General features: G+C 40.3%; 1 protein-coding gene across 2 annotated transcripts; it reads left to right on the forward strand.

Moving 5' to 3' along the window:
* Positions 1–697: 697 nt before the first annotated feature.
* On the forward strand, positions 698–17,614 carry CEBPE (CCAAT enhancer binding protein epsilon). 2 transcript variants are annotated; one of them, XM_077280905.1, is made up of 3 exons: positions 698–832; positions 11,736–12,238; positions 16,389–17,614. In XM_077280905.1, the coding sequence occupies exons 2-3, from the start codon at positions 11,804–11,806 to the stop codon at positions 16,701–16,703; spliced, it is 750 nt and encodes a 249-aa protein (XP_077137020.1). In that variant the 5' UTR covers positions 698–832; positions 11,736–11,803; the 3' UTR covers positions 16,704–17,614. The 2 variants fall into 2 exon arrangements, with proteins under 2 accessions (XP_077137020.1, XP_077137021.1); XM_077280906.1 differs by lacking the exon at positions 698–832 and adding an exon at positions 4,780–4,804.
* The last annotated feature ends 726 nt before the right edge of the window (positions 17,615–18,340 follow it).

Below are 18,340 nucleotides of genomic sequence, written 5' to 3' on the forward strand. Positions count from 1 at the left end.
CTCCTGATCATGCCTAAACCTGATTTCTGATCACTTTTCCCTGTTAAATCTGCTTCTGAGTCATGTTCTAGGTCAATGTTCCAGGCACTTTGTCAGACACTGTTGCTAGCCTTTCTTCCTCTTGGTTCCAGTTCCTGATCTGTTTCTGGTCTCTTGGTTCTGGGACCACAGTATAGTCCATTTACCAAACTCCAATGAGTTATACACTGCCCTCTCTGAACCTGGGCAAAAAGCTGATCACCAGCTGTAACCTGAAATTGGGTTGCCATTATGAGATTCCCTAGGAATGTACGTACTGCTAAAGATAGTGCTGATACAAACACCTTTAGGCAAAAAAGGTACAGTCTAATCTAGTGACATAAAGGTAATATCTGTATAAAGTGTACTGTACTGATAAAGCTCAATGACAAGAACAAATACCCTACACTTCCTTCTCACTGTGATATCTTTTAACATCACATTAGTTGGCAATGGGTTAATATCTCATCCACGTAAAGATGCACTGTAAGGTAGCCGTTACTGGGTGCTGTGGGACCATGTGGTGAGAACTGATAAACTCAGAGCAGTGTCTGGATTGCACCAGCCCCATTGGGAAATCAGTTGTCTTCCTGATGAGGAGATCATGGGGGAGCGGAATCTGTCAGCCACAGGGAGGGGACAGATAGTAATATAGATGATAACCCCCCCCCATAGTGATCTTCTTCAGACTTGCAGTCAGCATCAGGTGTCATCCCCTGGGATTAAGTCGGGGTGCGAGACAGAAAACCTTTTCTCCAAAGGGGCACATTGTGAGAGTGAGACGTGTGAGAAAGAGAACAATCGATTAACACAGGTAAAATCTACCAGCAAACACACCCTGTACTGGTTTTCATACCATAGATGATTGATATTAAGGTATCAAATGGATACATAGGTACTAGATATAAATAGGATATACATTATATTTATATTATAATTTATAGAAGTCACCAAGAGTAAATATTACATCGCCCCATCTCATTTTCCTAATGCTGAGTGTTTGGCGTAAAACCACATGCTTAATTATTGTGATGCTTTATGGTTTCGTGGAGTTTAATATAAATAAATATTTTTTAGGATTTTCAGTGTTAGTTAGACTTCAGTGTATTCACAAAAAGATTTAGTTTATATTTTATTAGAAGTTATTTTAATATAATAAATTTCATCTAGATTTAGGGGTTAAGAAGCAGAGAGATCAAATACTATTCTGGGAGTACAATAACTATGTCAGTGTGCCTCAATGAGCTTCATTTATATTTATGTAATATTTTCCTTAACTCATATATAAAATGCTTGTGCTATAAGCTGCACTCCACCCCTTGTATCAAAATTACCTTTGCCAAATAATATTAACCATACAGTGACAAACATGAAACATTTATATATGAATATACTTACTACAGATAATCTGTGTATTGTATATTGTTTATTCAGTATCACATTGGCTAATATGTAAATTAATGATAGTCTCCATCCAGTATTATATGAGTGAAGATTAGGTCTGCTATTTGATTGACTGTATTAGATTAATTTAATTAAGAAAAGTTCTCATATTTATACAGTATGTATGTAGAGTGGATATAAAAAGTCCACACATCCATCACGCTTACAATGCCAGGTTTTCACCATGTAAAAAAAATCATACCAAGGAGAATAATTTCACAACTTTTTCCACCTTTAATGTCACCTATAATCTTTACAATTCAATTGACTGGTAAACTGAAATATATTTGGGTGGAAGAAGAAAAAGAACTAAAATAATGTGGTTGCATAAATATGCACACCCTTATGCTAATACTTTGTTGAAGTATCTTTTGAATTTATAACAGCATTCAGTCTTTTTGGGTGGCAGTCTATCAACATGGCACATCTAGAGTGAGCAATTTTCAATTGGATTCAGATCTGGACTTGGGCTGGGCCATTCCAAACATTGATTTTATTTTGATCAAGCAATTCTTTTGCTGATTTGGAGGTATGCTTAGGGTAGTTTTTGAGCTTTTAGCACAGACTTGAAGGTTTTGATGCAAAATTGACTAATATTTGGGACTGTTCATAATTCCCTCCATTTTGACTAAAGCTCCATTTCCAACTGTCAACAGCAGCCCCAAATTATAATGCTGCCTCCATCATGCTTCACGGTATGGAGTTCTTTTGGTGATGCGCAGTGTTGGCTTTGCACCTATATACCTTTTGGATTGGAAATGTGGCCAAAAAGTTCAACCTTGGTCTTGTTAGACCGTAACAAATTTTCCCATATTCTTGTGGGAGACTTGATTTATGTTTTGGCAAAACATAGCCATGCTTAGATAATTTTCTTGTAAAAGTTTTTCCATTTGGTAGATTGTTGTCACATGCAGTACACAGCCAGTACTTGCCAGAAATTTCTAGGACCAATTTTCTTATTTTTTCAGCAATTTTTGTGGGACATCCAGTTCTAGGTAAGCATGCTTGTGTAAAATTTAGGGCCCTTCTTGATGACAGTCTTCACTATGTTCCATGGTATATCTAATATCTTGGAAGAAATGTGGTAACCGTCCACTGACTGATAACTTTCAACAATGAGATGCCTTTGTTGTATTGCAAGCTGTTTGCGAACCATGGATTTTGTTGTAAAATGGCTACTAAAATGTCAGGAAAATCCTGCTAGAACAGTTAAACTTTATATAAGGTTAATCAGAATCACTTTAAATGATGGCAGCTGTGTACAGATTATTATCTAACATCAGTTTATGGACTCACAGGAGCCTTGATTCTCTCATGTGGAAGAATTATCTCAATTATGCTAATAAAACTTTGATCCAAGCTTGATCAGAGTGTCTACTCGTAGCACAGGCGAGGAGAAGATGGACAACGTAATTTCTCCATCTTTTCCATTGTCTGAGTTTGTGGATGTCAGACTGCACTCGGATGACATTCAAGTGCAGTCCGATGTTTCACATACACACCCATAGACTTGAACGGGTGCATGTAATCCAATTTGTGAAGCAACTCGAAGCATGCTGCAATTTTTATCTCATGCCGAATTGGCATGAGAAAAAAAGATGTTGATTAGCACTGCCCCATAGAATAACATTGGTCCGAATGCTACGCCTTTGTCATGGAGCACAAAATATAACTGGCTAATTCTGAACACGACCCAATTATTAGAGTGTTCACACTTATGCAACCATATTATTTTAATTTTGTTATCTTTTATTTTTCCCTATCAAAAAAATTATTTCAGTTTGTTTCTCAGTGAATTTGTACAGATTACGGGTGACATTAAAGGTGGAAAAATTTTTGAAACATTTCTTCTTGGTAAGAGTTTTTTACATGACAAAAAAATCTACAATTTTAACAGGGATGTGTCATCTTTTTAAATACACTATAGTTTATGTTACCCGAAAAAAATTAAATAAAAAAAGTCTGAAAATTAATAATGGCAAAAAATTTAAAGAACAAGTCGTACAACAAATATATGTACACTTCTCAACATTAAATTTGCATCACCAGGAAAGAAAAGTAATTAAATTATGAAAATTACAGGATCGATAGACAGCATGTTAATCACATGCCAATTATGAAAAGATAGAACCTAATTTATCAAAATCTCTCAATTAATTGAGTATGAATGCCATCCGCAGGAATACACAAACGTACATGCCATGATATTAATGAGATTACTAATGGCTGTCTGAGGAATGTTCTGCCACTCTGAGTGCAGTTGGACATGCAACTCAACAAGATCTTTGCAACTGCCAACCAATGAGGTCTCATAGAATGGTTAAAGGATCTGAGATTATTTAGCTTGCAAAAAAGAAGGCTACGAGGAGATTTAATGGCTGTCTACAAATATCTGAGGGGATGTCACCGAGTAGAGGGATAATCTTTTTTCTCAATTGCACATGGAAACATGAGAAGCAATGGAGTGACACTGAAATGGAGAAGATACAGATTAAATATTAGAAAAAACTTTTTGACAGTTAGGGCGATCAATGAGTGGAATATCCTGCCACGAGAGGTGGTGAGTTCTCCATCAATGGAAGTCTTCAAACAGCGGCTGGAGAGTCATCTGTCTGAGATGGTTTAGTGAATCCTGCATTGAGCAGGGGTTTTGATGGTTTGTGACATCATTTTACATCTTAAGTTTGGTATGTGATGTCCAATTTCATTTACAACACTAAATGGATCAATTGTGGAACCAGTGGTTTGACCACGTCTTCAAAGTGTTCTATGTTTCAACATGACAATGCCAGGCCACATGTGCAATTGTGAGCAGCCTGCCTCATCTAAATGTGCTACCATTCCCCGCAGCGTATCTGGACTTGTTTCCAACTGAGCACATGTCAAATGGAGCTGCCAGCAGCGGATCTTGATGAATCACATTTACAAGTGCATTCAGTGTGGCAGAACATTCTTCAGACCAGCAATTGTAACATCATTGACAACTTGCCAAATGCATGTATTTATGCTCGTTTTGCTCATATGCTGTATTATATAAAATGAGATGTTTCCATTTTTCATAATTTGCATATTATTAACATGGCGATAGATCGTGTGATTTCCATAATTCCACAATGTTTCTTTCTTTGGTACTGCAATTTCAATTTTGAGGATATACCAGAAGTAAAAAAATGCATAAATATAAACCATATACATAAATATACAACATAACAATGAGTCAACCACAAACATATGTATAAGTGTATATCTTTTATGTACAGTATATAACATCATTCAATATACATATTTTATAGGAGTTTCCCAGAAACGATCTCTTAGCCTATGTTCCCACGATGAGCTTTTGGTGAGTTTTTGATTTTGCAGATTTTCTGTACTATTTCTGCATCCACTATGTAAAATAGGTTACTTGCATTTTTGCACAAATAAGCAGTGCAACTAACTCATTAAAAGCTTAAAATTTAAAGGGAACCTGTCACCACTTTTCTGTCCTACCAGCTAAAAATATCATTTTATTCAGTGTCAGCTATGTAATCCCTAAATACTTATGTAACCCCCTGACTCCCCCTGCATCATTCGGTCCGATGGGTGTGAGAAACCACATGACTGCGCAGGCGAGATATCTCACAGCAGTCTGCATCATCCATGCCGAGGAGAGGGGTAGAGTGAGTGAACCGAAGCCATGCCCATTGGACCGGATGGACCCTATTAACATACATCGCGGGAGAAATATAAAAGGTTTCTATGGGTGATAAAGTCGATAAACATAATTTTTTTCCCCAGAAAATCCCTTTAAAATATATACTGTATCCTTGTAGAATATTGAATGATGCTATGTACATAACTCATACATATTAACCTATAAATGTGCATATTATTCACATACTGTACAATAAATGCTCATTATATGATCATGATATAAACACACGTATGCACACTTAATCAACTTATACGTACATTTGGGGGTGACTCTTTTATTTTTTTATAATCACTATAACTTAGGCAACTTCTGCCCGGCCCACACAGAACATAATGATGCTGCAGCAGGCAGTCAGGGTAGCATCCAGAGAAGGGTTGCTCCTGACTGCCAGCCAGCACTGCAGCATTACTATGTTCTGCGTGAGTAGACACTGCATGAGTAGTATATCTCCGTGGTGCACACAATCCTCGTGCTGTAGGAGGAGTGTGCCGCTCCTGCACACAATGGTGTGACACTGCAGCCGGCTGGCTGGCTACACCCAGGAGCAGAAGGCTTCAGTCCATTACATTTACAAGTCACTATAAGGCTGCCATCACACTATCATTATTTGGTCAGTATTTTACCTCAGAATTTGTAAGCCAAAACCAGGAGTGGAACAATTAGAGGAAAAGTATAATAGAAACATATGCACCACTTCTGCATTTATCACCCACTCCTGGTTTTGGCTTACAGATACTGAGGTAAAATACTGACCAAATACTGCTAGTGTGACGGCAGCCTAAAAAGCAGACTGAAGGGCACGATATGCATTATGCCTAAAACATGTAGGATATGTTCGCACGTTGCTTTTTTGCTGCTGTTTTTTTGCAGCTAAAACCTGATTTCTTGGCAGCAAAAAAACTGCAGACAAAAAGCAGGTTTTTGCTGCTGTTTTGCTGTTTTACTTGTTGTCTTTTTGGCTGCATTTTTCAAGATCTCAAAGTTCAGCTTTGCTTCCATCATACAAGCATGAACAATACAAGGTGTTAGGCCACCAATGCAAGACGTATGTGAAACCATAAAACATTTTTGGAAAAAAAGGGCACTTTGATCAAATTATATGAGGAAAATGTTTTTTTTATGTCAAAAAGAATAGTGACTTCTGGACAAAAAAGTTAATATGAGTTAATGAAAAGCGGGTGGAGTTGAAATGGTCAGGCATAGTTTACCTAACACATTGTTGTTAGCGCATTGAGTTGGTAGACATTGCTTACTTTCAGGCTGCCATCACACTAGCAGTATTTGGTCAGTATTTTACCTCAGTATTTGTAAGCCAAAACCAGAAGTGGGTGATAAATACAGAAGTGGTGACGGCTTTCTATTATACTTTTCCTCTAATTGTTCCACTCCTGGCTTTGGCTTAGGGTACCGTCACATTAAGCGACGCTGCAGCGATATAGACAACGATGCCGATCGCTGCAGCGTCGCTATTTCGTCGTTGTGTGGTCGCTGGAGAGCTGTCACACAGACAGCTCTCCAGCGACCAACGATGCCGAAGTCCCCGGGTAACCAGGGTAAACATCGGGTTACTAAGCGCAGGGCCGCGCTTAGTAACCCGATTTTTACCCTGGTTACCAGTGTAAGTGTAAAAAAACCCAAACACTACATACTTACATTCCGGTGTCTGTCGCGTTCGCCGGCGTCCGCTTCCCTGCACTGTGTAAGCGCCGGCCGTAAATGAGAGCGGTGACGTGACGGTACCGGGGCTCTGAGTCTCTGCTTCTGGGGTTGTCACGGCGGCTAGGCCCCGGTCCGTGACCCTGCCGTGGGGCGCACAGTGAATGATCGGTGTGGATAGTGGTGGTGGTGCGGTGCAGTAAATAACGAGGACACCAGGTTGCAGTCTCTTTACCTTTTTACTGGAGATCTCTGAGTCCTCAGTCCAGAATATGGTTCACCAGGCTGCGCAAGTCCGGCCGGTCCAATGGCACCTACAGAGTTCACTTCACAGGTGGAAATCGGTGCCTTCCTTCTTAGCGCTATGTGTTGTAGTCCTTCCCTGCTGTGCTTACGGAAAGTACCCCACAACTGTTGTGTCTGTTTCTCGTGTTCCCTCACAACTCGATTAAATTATGTTCTTCTAATCCTCCGTCCCTCCCTGATGTTACGGTTGGAACGGCACCCATTTGTCGGATAGGCCTGGAGTTCTTCCGGGACCCTAGAGACGCCCCTCTCCCGCAATTGCCTCCCAAGACTTCATAGGGGATTTAGGTGAGACAGCCCGCCTGAGACTGACTGTCCTGCCACTGTTTAGAGTATTGCTTGAAGCTGGATATTGTAATACTCCCTCGGCGTTCCGGCCACCGGTAGTGCGCCTCAGTAGGATGTTGCTCCGGTCTTACAGCACGACCCCTACTGGTATTCTCCTATCGCTTGATCTCGTTTCTCACTCAGCACAATCTATCTCGCTTCTAATCCTTTCTTGGGTCCCGCCGCTTCCCGGAGCTGGCGCGGACCCGTTACGTTCTTTTCAATGCCAAGCCTCTGTCAGGATCCCACCCCTGACAGAGACCCTACTGTCTCTTCCTCCACAACACCCTCTGCCACCAGGTGTTGCTTCGTCCAGTCCAGTCAGCTTTCTGCTCTAACTTCCTGCCTGACCCCCAGTTTACCCACTATGGTGGGGAGTGGCCTAATGAATAGCACCCTTAGCTCCCCCCGGAGGCCCAGCTGTGAAATGTATTGGTGTCTGTGATACCTGATCAGATGAACTCCTTCAGTGCCATCGGACGCACCGTAGCTCCCCATAGTGGCAGAGCCACAGTACTGCAACGACCAGGACTCTGGGGCGCTGCACTGACACAGTGCAGGGAAGCGGACGCCGGGGGACGCGACAGACACCGGAATGTAAGTATGTAGTGTTTGTTTTTTTACATTTACAATGGTAACCAGGGTAAATATCGGGTTACTAAGCGCGGCCCTGCGCTTAGTAACCCGATGTTTACCCTGGTTACCAGTGAAGGCTTCGCAATGTCAGCGGGTGATCCAGCGACGAAATAAGGTGCTGGCCTTCTAGCTCCGACCAACGATATCACAGCAGGATCCAGATCGCTGCTGCGTGTCAAACACAACGATATCGCTATCCAGGACGCTGCAACATCACGGATCGCTATCGTTATCGTTGTTAAGTTGTTCAGTGTGAAGGTACCTTTACACATACTGAGGTAAAATACTGACTAAATACTAATAGTGTGACGGCAGCCTCACGCATTGGTCGGGCAATTAGATGGTTAGACATCATTTACTTTAACCCATATTACTAACTTAATTATACTGTGCTAATAATAACGGCCAAGACATTTTGATTTAAATGTGGGAAAATCACAAAAAATAAATGTGTTTCACATCCTGCTGTACCTGTTTTTTGCACTAAAATCTAAGCAAAAACTCTTGACAATGTTTCTTGATGTGTTTTTGCTGCTGTTTTGCACTGACCCATTGCTTTCTATGGGTGAAAAAAAATGCAGCAAAAGTTGCTGAAAGAAGTCACATGCAGCAGATTTAAGAAAGCAACAGTTTTCCTATTCAGTCAGGAAAAACAAGCGTGTGCATGAGATTTCTGAAATCTCATAGCTTTTGCTGGTACAGTAAAAAGCAGCTTTTAGGGTACGTTCACACAGGACTTTTTTGCTGCTTTTTTTTGCTGCTTTTTTTTATGCTAATTTTCAGCTGCTTTTTACAGTACCAGTAAGGCCATGTGCACACGTTCAGGATTTTTAGCGTTTTTTTCGCGTTTTTTCGCTATAAAAACGTGATAAAAACGCGAAAAAAACGCTAACATATGCCTCCTATTATTTACAAGGTATTCCGCATTTTTTGTGCAAATGTAGCCTTTTTTTCCGCGAAAAAATCGCATAGCGGAAAAAAAAGCAACATGTTCATTAAAAATGCGGAATTGCGGGGATTCCGCACACCTAGGGGTCCATTGATCTGCTTACTTCCCGCACGGGGCTGTGCACACCATGCGGGAAGTAAGCAGATTATGTGCGGTTGGTACCCAGGGTGGAGGAGAGGAAACTCTCCTCCACGCACTGGGCACCATATAAGTGGTCAAAAAATAAGAAATAAAATAAAAAATAGTCCTATACTCACCCTCGATGTCCGGCGCTGTGTTCCCGCCTCTGTGCTGCACGCTGGCTGGTTCCTGTAGCTGGTGTGCGGAGAAGGACCTTGCCGAATGACGTCACTGTCCTGTGATTGGTCGAGACCGCTCACGTGACCGTGACGTCATGGAAGGCCCTGCGCGCACACATCAGCTATAGGAATGGACGCCGGTGAGGAGATCTGATGTCTGCGGGTGAGTATAAGCATTTTTTTTATTTTTTTTATTATTTTTAAACGTTCTATCTTTTACTATAGATGCTGCAAAAGCAGCATCTATAGTAACAAGTTGGTCACACTTGTCAAACGCTATGTTTGACAAGTGTGACCAACTTGTCAGTCAGTTTTCCAAGCGATGCTACAGATCGCTTGGAAAACTTTAGCATTCTGCAAGCTAATTACGCTTGCAGAATGTTAAAAAAACGCAAAAAAAACGGAAAAAAAACGCAAAAAAAAAAATGCGGATTTCTTGCAGAAAATTTCCGGTTTTCTTCAGGAAATTTCTGCAAGAAATCCTGAACGTGTGCACATACCCTTAAGCCTATGAGATTTCAGAAATCTCATGCACACACGTTGGTTTTTTGTTTGATCAGTTTTTTCTGCTTTGCTGCTTTTTTTGGACATAGGGCATGTCACTTCTTTCAGCGTTTTTGCTGCGTTTTTGCAGCGTTTTTTCACCCATTGACTTGAATGGGTGATGAAAAAAACGCTGCAAAAACGCTGAAAAAACGCATGTAGCATTATTTGCTGCGTTTTTTGTGCAGAAAATCATGGCCAGCAGGAAGGGATCTCACAGCCAAGAGCTTAGGGGTGTGGTTAGTGAGGTGTGAAGAGCCATTGTGAGCCATTGTGAGGTGTGAAGAGCCATTGTGAGGTGTCCTGTTTGTGATCTACTGTGAGGGAGTTCCTGGTAGTGAGGTGTGAAGAGCCATTGTGAGCCATTGTGAGGTGTGAAGAGCCATTGTGAGGTGTCCTGATTGTGATCTATTGTGAGGGTGTTCCTGGTAGTAAGGTGTGAAGAGCCATTGTGAGGTGTCCTAGCAGCTGAAAATTGGCATAAAAAAAGCAGCAAAAATCTGCAGCAAAAATCTGCAGCAAAAAAGTCCTGTGTGAACGTACCCAAAAAACGCACCAAAAACGCACCAAAAAAACGCACCTAAATTAGCATTAAAAAAAGCAGCAAAAAAAAGCAGCAAAAAAGTCCTGTGTGAACGTACCCTTAATTTGCATTAAAAAAATGCAGCAAAAACGCAACATGTGAATGTAGCCTAGATATTTGATGAGTCGGTCTCTTTACTAAGAATGAAGATGATCGAGGAAGAAAATTTGAATCCTTAACCAGTATAATAATATAATATCAAGATTAATAACCAAATATATTAACCAAATAAAAGATTCATACACAAACTAACAAACTAACACCATTATTAAATAATATCTAAATAGCCTTGCTACACAATTCATATTAAGGGTCATAGTGATCATAAGCCTCCTTTGCTCGGGCATTGATGAAGGTTTATTCTGCAGGACAGCTTATGTGCCTCTTATTTAACTGCACAGGTTGCACAACTCTTTGTCAGCTGTTGTATGACCAGTACCTTTTATATTATTAATTAAATAAAGAAATAAATTGACAAAGTTTTTATATATTAGCGCTGATTGTATGACATATACAGTATGTTTAATAAATCTTTAACATATAGAGGTAATTATGTGTTGAAGGGAGTCGGTAGGCACAGAATGACGATTCAAAGCAAGCACAGGCGCTTGGTGCATCCTTGGCATGGACAAACATTTGAGTGAACCTTCCCACCTACCTTTTTTCCTTACTTTTTCATTCCTTTTTTCCTTATGGATATGTGCAGACAATCAGTAAATGCAGCGTCCAGATGTTACAGCATAGTGGATGGGATTTCAAGAAATTCCATGCCCACTGTGCATTCACAGACACTCGTGGCTCACCTGCGGAGATGGACATGCGCCGTGTCTCTCCAGACTGCAGCATGTCAACTTCTCTTGTGGAGTTGCGAGTCTCCGCAAGATAAATTTCACCCGTACAATGTATTGAACGCGGTGAATCCACACGGTTCAGTGAGCACATTAGGATTCACCTACGTTCAATAGCTGGCAGCACTTTGGACGCAGCAAACATGCACTGCGTCCAAAGCGCAGCCAGTTCTAGATCGTCGGCACATACCCAATTACTTACTTGTTTTCTCTATAACCCTGTCCCCTATTTGATTCTCAGCTTTGACTTTATAAAGCCAGAGAATGAAGAAATTGATAGAAAACAAGCAGGTGGCAAGGTGCTTTTAAATGTTTGGAAAGGCCTAGGGTGCACCGAGCGCCTGTTCTTGATTTGAACAGTCATTCTGTGCCGATATACTTCCTTTAATGTTTTAGCATGTAACTAAATCCAAACTCTTTGTCTACACAGAGGTCTTACCTTTTTTTTGCATAGAGAAGTGTGGTATAAGACTGAGAAAGAAGACTCCTGTACAAAGAATGTCTCTAAACAGCTACTTTGAGTGTGAAAAACGTGGTCAAGTTTCAGGCTATCCTTCCCGTATGGCAGCATCTCAAGCAGAGATTGAAGGAGGCAATCTCTGTGACCCTGAGACCTCTGTGGATTTATCCACATACATTGAATCAGGAGATGAACTTTTGTCTGATCTCTTTCCTTTGAGGAAGCCATCATATCAATATCTTTCCTCAGAAGGGCTATCGGGAGCTGCTTTGTATGCCTACCCACACGGCATGATGCCAGAACGTCGAATAGGAGGATATGAGTCTGGCGGAGTGATTGTGAAGGAGGAGACACGTGGATCACACAGGACTGTGTGCAATACTCTACAATACCAGGCTGCACAATGTGCACAGACAGCAATGCATCTTCCTCCTCAGATGGAGGGAGTACACCCTGCACTCCGTGTGCTGAAGGTGAGAGATCTTCACTCCACTGAAATTCCCTAAATACTTTACCAGAGTGTATCGGTTCTAGAGCAGCTTTTCATTGCGCTTTTTTACATCTCCAAGAAATGTATGAATTCTTTAACAACCAGGTGTCATCATTCTTGATCGAACAGTGTTCTAGGGTATAGGAACATGTTTGTTTGGTGACGTCTCTTGGTTTATAATGTTCAATTATGTGGGTGATGCCAAGAAAAAAAAACACTTTCTAACTTCATGGCATAACTCATAACTTAATATGCATATTCATTCATTACAACTCACATTAAGGACTCCACTTTCTCGTATGTCTAATCTCTCTTTTCATGAAATAGCCTGACTGTTTCATCGGGAAAAACAATTCGAGGCAATCTTTAAAGGGGTTATGTGGGCATATGAAACTGATGTTCTGTCCGTTCAACATGTATAGGCCCCGTATGGTACTGCAGATAAGCTCCAATTCAGGAGTATATGAGTTGACCTTCAGTGCCAGCAGAGGCCACTAGGGAGGAATTGATTAGGAAGGTACTTGGTGTCAGACCCCGACCAATCTGATATTGATCAATACCAAATGCCCAGTGACGCCCATATAAATCTTTAACTGCCAGAATGGGAAAATAATGCCATCTATCTTGAAAAATTGTGAGAATAATTTTCAACAGATATTTTTTGCTTTGAAGTTTTTTCACTTAGAATGGCATAATAATCATTTTTCTTTTTCACACTTCCAATAATGTTATGTATTTTGCTGCTATTTACCATCTTGTTCAGAATTAGCAAACAAACTTTACACAGAGAACCTTGCAAAGCCCAATAAATCTAGATGATTAAAATGCAAAAATTGGTTAAAAAGAAGGCAACTGAATTGTCTTATGACTAAATTCATATGGTATTGCTCAAGCAAATAGTTTTTTAGAGGAAAGCAAAGAACGGCATGACCAGATAGATGATTTTTCTACCAATTTCCACCTTTTCTAACTAAATGGGAGGGTTTACAGAGTGCAGCATGATTCATGCCTAGAGCCTTTGTTTAGTCTCCTCCCTTCACTGAAATATGACTCCATTAAGGGGGTTTTTCGGGCTCAGCATGTGAGCAGTCTTCACATGACCACAGAGGATGCGCTCTGCATAGCTGCGGTAATATGCTAACTAGGTTTTCATCTGCTTCTGTCAACAGACAATTGAGAGAAGCCTGAAAAGGAGATAGTCAGCACGTGACCACAACTATGCAAAGCTTACTTTGTGTTACATGATGACTACTTTATCTAGCATTAGATGGTAGTCCTGACAGTGAGCATGTTGCACAGTGTCATGATTCAGCAATCTGCAGTCAAATAGAGTGGCAGCAAAAATGTTGTAGTTTAATTCTGCTGCTACACATTAAAGGTCAGTGCTTGTTTTCAGCTTAAACTGTTATCACCACATTTACATATAGAGATAGCATGAGTTTTGAAAAAGCATAAAGTTTAAGAAAGTAAGAGCCGTGATTAAGAGAACTGCTTTGGAAACTGCTATTGCTGGGGGCCCACAGATTAAGATTCTACAGGACTGATATGAGCTCTGTCAGAAGCTCAGAGGGAGGGTAAAGGAGGTGAGGAGGAATGTAACTACTTAACACACAGGGCCAGGGATTGGGCAGGCACAAGTGGCCGAGTTTCATGGAAAGAAGCAGTACACTATGCAAGATAAAAGCTCTCATATCAAGAGAATGATAGCAGATAGGAAAAGCAAGTCAAATGCCAACTTCTTTATTTTCATCCAGTCTAACTAAAGTAATTTAATAACACGAGAATACCTCCTTAACTGAGAGTTCTCTAAAAGGACACATACTGTTAATGAAACTCGGCTCTTAGCTTTTAGGCTTATCACCATGTTAGGGTCAGAGCCATGACTCTGGAAAAGTCTTTTCCCATTTAAATAAGACATAACTATGTATTTTTAAATGCCACTGATCTAATAAATAGGGTGTATTTCTTTGTTCCCTCATCTTTCTGTTTGCAAAGGTCTGTTTCCATGGACCAATCAGTGGTCTGTAATAACTTGTTTACACAGGCAGACCATGGGAAATGATGAGCACTGAACAATCTGAAAAAGATCGTTCAGTGCACGTAGGCTGCCATTGTTCTCAGTAGCGCGAGTCTTGTTTACACAGAATGATGCACCGCCAAGAACAATGATATTTTGTGCTGTCACGTGACTAGATGTAGGTACTGGGGAAAATAGGAATAGAGTGCCATATCTCAGAAACCAAGAGGCACAGGAACAAAAAAAAATAAAGACAAAAACAACTCCAGATTGAGGAGAACAGCTTCATTTACTCCAGATTAAACCAGATTAAAAAATACATATGTATGGTAAGTGACAGGTCCCCTTTAATATCCAGTGCGACGCATCATTCATCAGTTATAGAAAATGTTAGATAAGGGCTCTATAAATTAAGACAAAAACATTTTTTTCTTTTGATTTGAACGTTGATAATGCCAGTAACCACTGGCAAAACATTTTAACAGTAGCAATTGAGGATACAGCCTAAATTAAAGTGGCAGACATAAGACCTAGCAAAGGTGGTACTTAGATATATTGAGTTTTTTTGCATTTTATGCTCATTGTTTAATCCTTTTAAACAGGTCTAATAAAGAAGGAAGTTGCATTTAGGTGTGATGTTTACATTTTTGTAATAAAAATGTCTGCTTCTGTTTTTTGGCACGTCTCATAAGTGTGCAAGAAGCTAAGCGCTGGACAAACTAATGTTCCGCAAAGTGCAAAAAATGCAAAATTCTTTCACTATTTTTTTAATGTTAAAACAGTAGTTTCTAACTTTTTTTTTGCTTGCAAGCCACCTTTATGCACGACAAATGACATTGAGCCACACTGCTTGTTAGAAATGCAAAAGACGGCTAAATGGTAGTGTTAACTTCTAGTAATGCTTTACCGTATACGGCCCCTCAAGTTTATGATTATATGCAGCTGCCAACAGCTCTTCTCTGTCCACACATTGGCATTGAAGGGGTTTCCAGGTTCAGAAAACCCCTGTTTCCTGACTGCAGTTTGTTTTAAAAGAAACAAACGAACTGGTCTTAGTCCCCCTCCCAGGTCCAGCACTCAGTCTCCTCCACTGCTCCCGATAATGCTATTGTCTGCAGAGCTGACGTCACCTTGATAGCTGTGCAGCCAATCAATGAGCTCAGTGGATCGGCCTGAATTGATGGCATAAGCCACTCAGAGCCACTGAGCTCACTGATTGGATGCAGCAAGGTAAATGTGAAGCACTATAGAGAGTGACAGGCGCTTAGAGCAGTACTGAATTTTACAATGGTATGGACAAGAATCCATGCAGACATTTCCCATAGCATAAAGCAATGTGGCAATAACCCTATTCACATACATGGGATATGGATTGTAATTGGATTCAATAAAGATTTCTATCTGGAATTTGAGGTGACATTTGTAACAAACCCACATCTATGAATGGACCCTTGAGGAGCCACATGCAGTGGGTCTGAGAGCCAAATTTAGTTCTCAAGCCACTTGTTAAAGGAACAATGGCCTATGAAGAATAAACCAAAAATGTAGTAAATAGCTTGAGACAAGTTTATGGTCAGAAAAAGCAGAATCTTTTGTTCACATCAGTTGTGTGTGAATTATTTTCCTCACTTTTCACTGTTCACGTCACTTTTCTAAAACGTAGGTGAGCCTTTCATCAGGGTGCAGGGCTTCCACAATCCAACAAATTTACTATAATTTATGTTAGAAAATGGCCCATGGCTTGTATAGTTTTTACTTTCTGGCGCACAAAAAGGCTAAAGATTTGACAAAATTGAAAGGAGGTGTATGCCTTATAAAAAGCTTCCACATTTTGTTCCAGTGTGCCCTGGTTTAAAATGGCTTATAAGTCTAGATAAATTCCCACCAAAGATTTTGACCATGTTTGTGTGTGTCTTCATTATCTGAATGAATGCATGTAGTGCCACTTGCATTGTAGCAATGAAAAGTACTCAAAAGTGCAATTTCCCAATAACAGCCATATAAAGAGAGATATACATGAGACACATGGATATCTGGATGACACCTTGATATTGATTGCAATAACTCGCAATCTGCATCTGTAAATGTATTTATCTCTTCAAATCTGCATTTCCAGGGTTCTCTATCTGGGATGTTGCCTGCCCCTCCATTAAAAGAACAAAGCCATAAGGGTAAGAAGTCACTGAGTAAAGACAGCCTAGAATATCGCCTGCGTCGTGAAAGAAATAACATTGCTGTCCGCAAGAGCCGTGATAAAGCCAAACGGAGGAACCTGGAGACTCAACAACGAGCTCTAGAATTCATGGCAGAAAATGAAAAGCTACGTAACCGTATCCAGCAGCTGACTCAGGAGCTCGAAGCTTTGAGAGGTGTTTTCAGACAAATCCCAGAAGCTGCTGCATTGGCCAAGGCATCTGGAGCTTGCAGCTGAAGATATCTCAACTAAGGTCCACTTCCAAGAATTGTCTGAAACTCAAAGACTCGCAACCAAAGATTAAGGGAAGATTTCTCCGTAAGATTGAAGTTGTCTGCTCACAATTGTGGAAAGTACTCACAGATTTTATCATGTATCAGTGTTAGTCCAGGAAAAATGAATGCCGCATGGAGAGCAACATTTATGTTTTAAGTATTGTGGTCTCTAGGTGACTCCATATCTAATTCTCCAGTGGACCAGTCTACAGACTCCTTTTTTCTTTTACTTGTATATATTTGTGACAGACAGGATTAGAAGCCAAGGGAAATTGTGTGATATGTCTATAAATATAGGTATACATATATATAGCAATATACTTCTATATATGCAAAAGGAAGCAAAGACAAGAAGTGAAACACATTAATGACTAAATGTGTCTATGCTCCTCTCTCTCCACTTCAACTCTTCTTTGCTGGTCACGTTCTCACCAATCTTTCCTGTTTTTGGTGTTACATCATCCAAGCTGTGTCCCATCACACCTGTATTCACATTCTTCTAAATCCACCTTCCATTTTTGCTTCCACCATCTAATCCCCCCTCTTATCTATTCTCTTTCTCTCTTCTTCACCTCTCCCCATCATCTACTTTTCTCTGAAAGTCTGAGGGAGATGTTCCTATTACAACATATGTTTGCAGCTAATGGTGACCACAAAGTTAGTCCATCATCCTGTTGGAGGGGGCGGTGGGGGAAATATCATTAGGGTGGGGAGAGGCAGATGACACACGGTGGGGCGGGGGGTTAATATGAATATGTGACTCACAATGTGATAGTCTGCGTCTATGCTCATATGCAATATTTTTTTTCTGTGTGCAAGCTGTTAATGGCTCAGACTTTTATTGTACTATTAGCTTAGAAGTTTCATTTTTTTTTTTATTTTCACCATACTGTGTTCTATTACAATATAATTATTTTAATTCTCTAAATAATGAAATATATTGATTTATGCAAATGATAATTATGAACATCCATTTTCAGAATAAAAGAATTTTGATGCATAGAAATTTGAAATTGTGACAATTGCAAACATATACAGTAGGTCAATAGATGATATTAAGAAATTATCAAATGATATAAGATGACTTGCTAGCTTGACATATGATTTAGGATTTCTGGATACTGCCTTTAAGAATGCTTCTGATAGAGACCCAAGTTTATTAGACACAGGAAAGTCACTTGAGAAAACAATTGTCTTTCTGACGTATTTGGCAGCATCATGGACACTCTGTCGTCAGTCACTTTAGTCCTTGTCTCCGGTGGAATTTGCTATCAATTTTTCCAATCTCAAACACACTAAAAAAATAAGGGACAGCTCAGTAGTAGTGATCAGAGAGTGTACTCGTTGCTCGAGATTTCCCGAGCACGCTCGGGTGTCCTACAAGTATTTTTTAGTGCTCAGAGATTTAGTTTTCTTTGCCGCAGCTAAATGATTTACAGCTACTAGCCAGGCTGAGTACATGTGGGGGTTGCCTGGTTGCTAGGGAATCCCCACATGTACTTATGCTGGCTAACAGATGTAAATCATTCAGCTGCGGCGAAGAAAACTAAATCTCCGAGCACTAAAAAATACTCGGAGGACACCCGAGCGTGCTCGGGA

This window comes from Ranitomeya variabilis, chromosome 1 (assembly GCF_051348905.1).
Source record: "Ranitomeya variabilis isolate aRanVar5 chromosome 1, aRanVar5.hap1, whole genome shotgun sequence".
Taxonomy (NCBI): Eukaryota; Metazoa; Chordata; class Amphibia; order Anura; family Dendrobatidae; genus Ranitomeya; species Ranitomeya variabilis.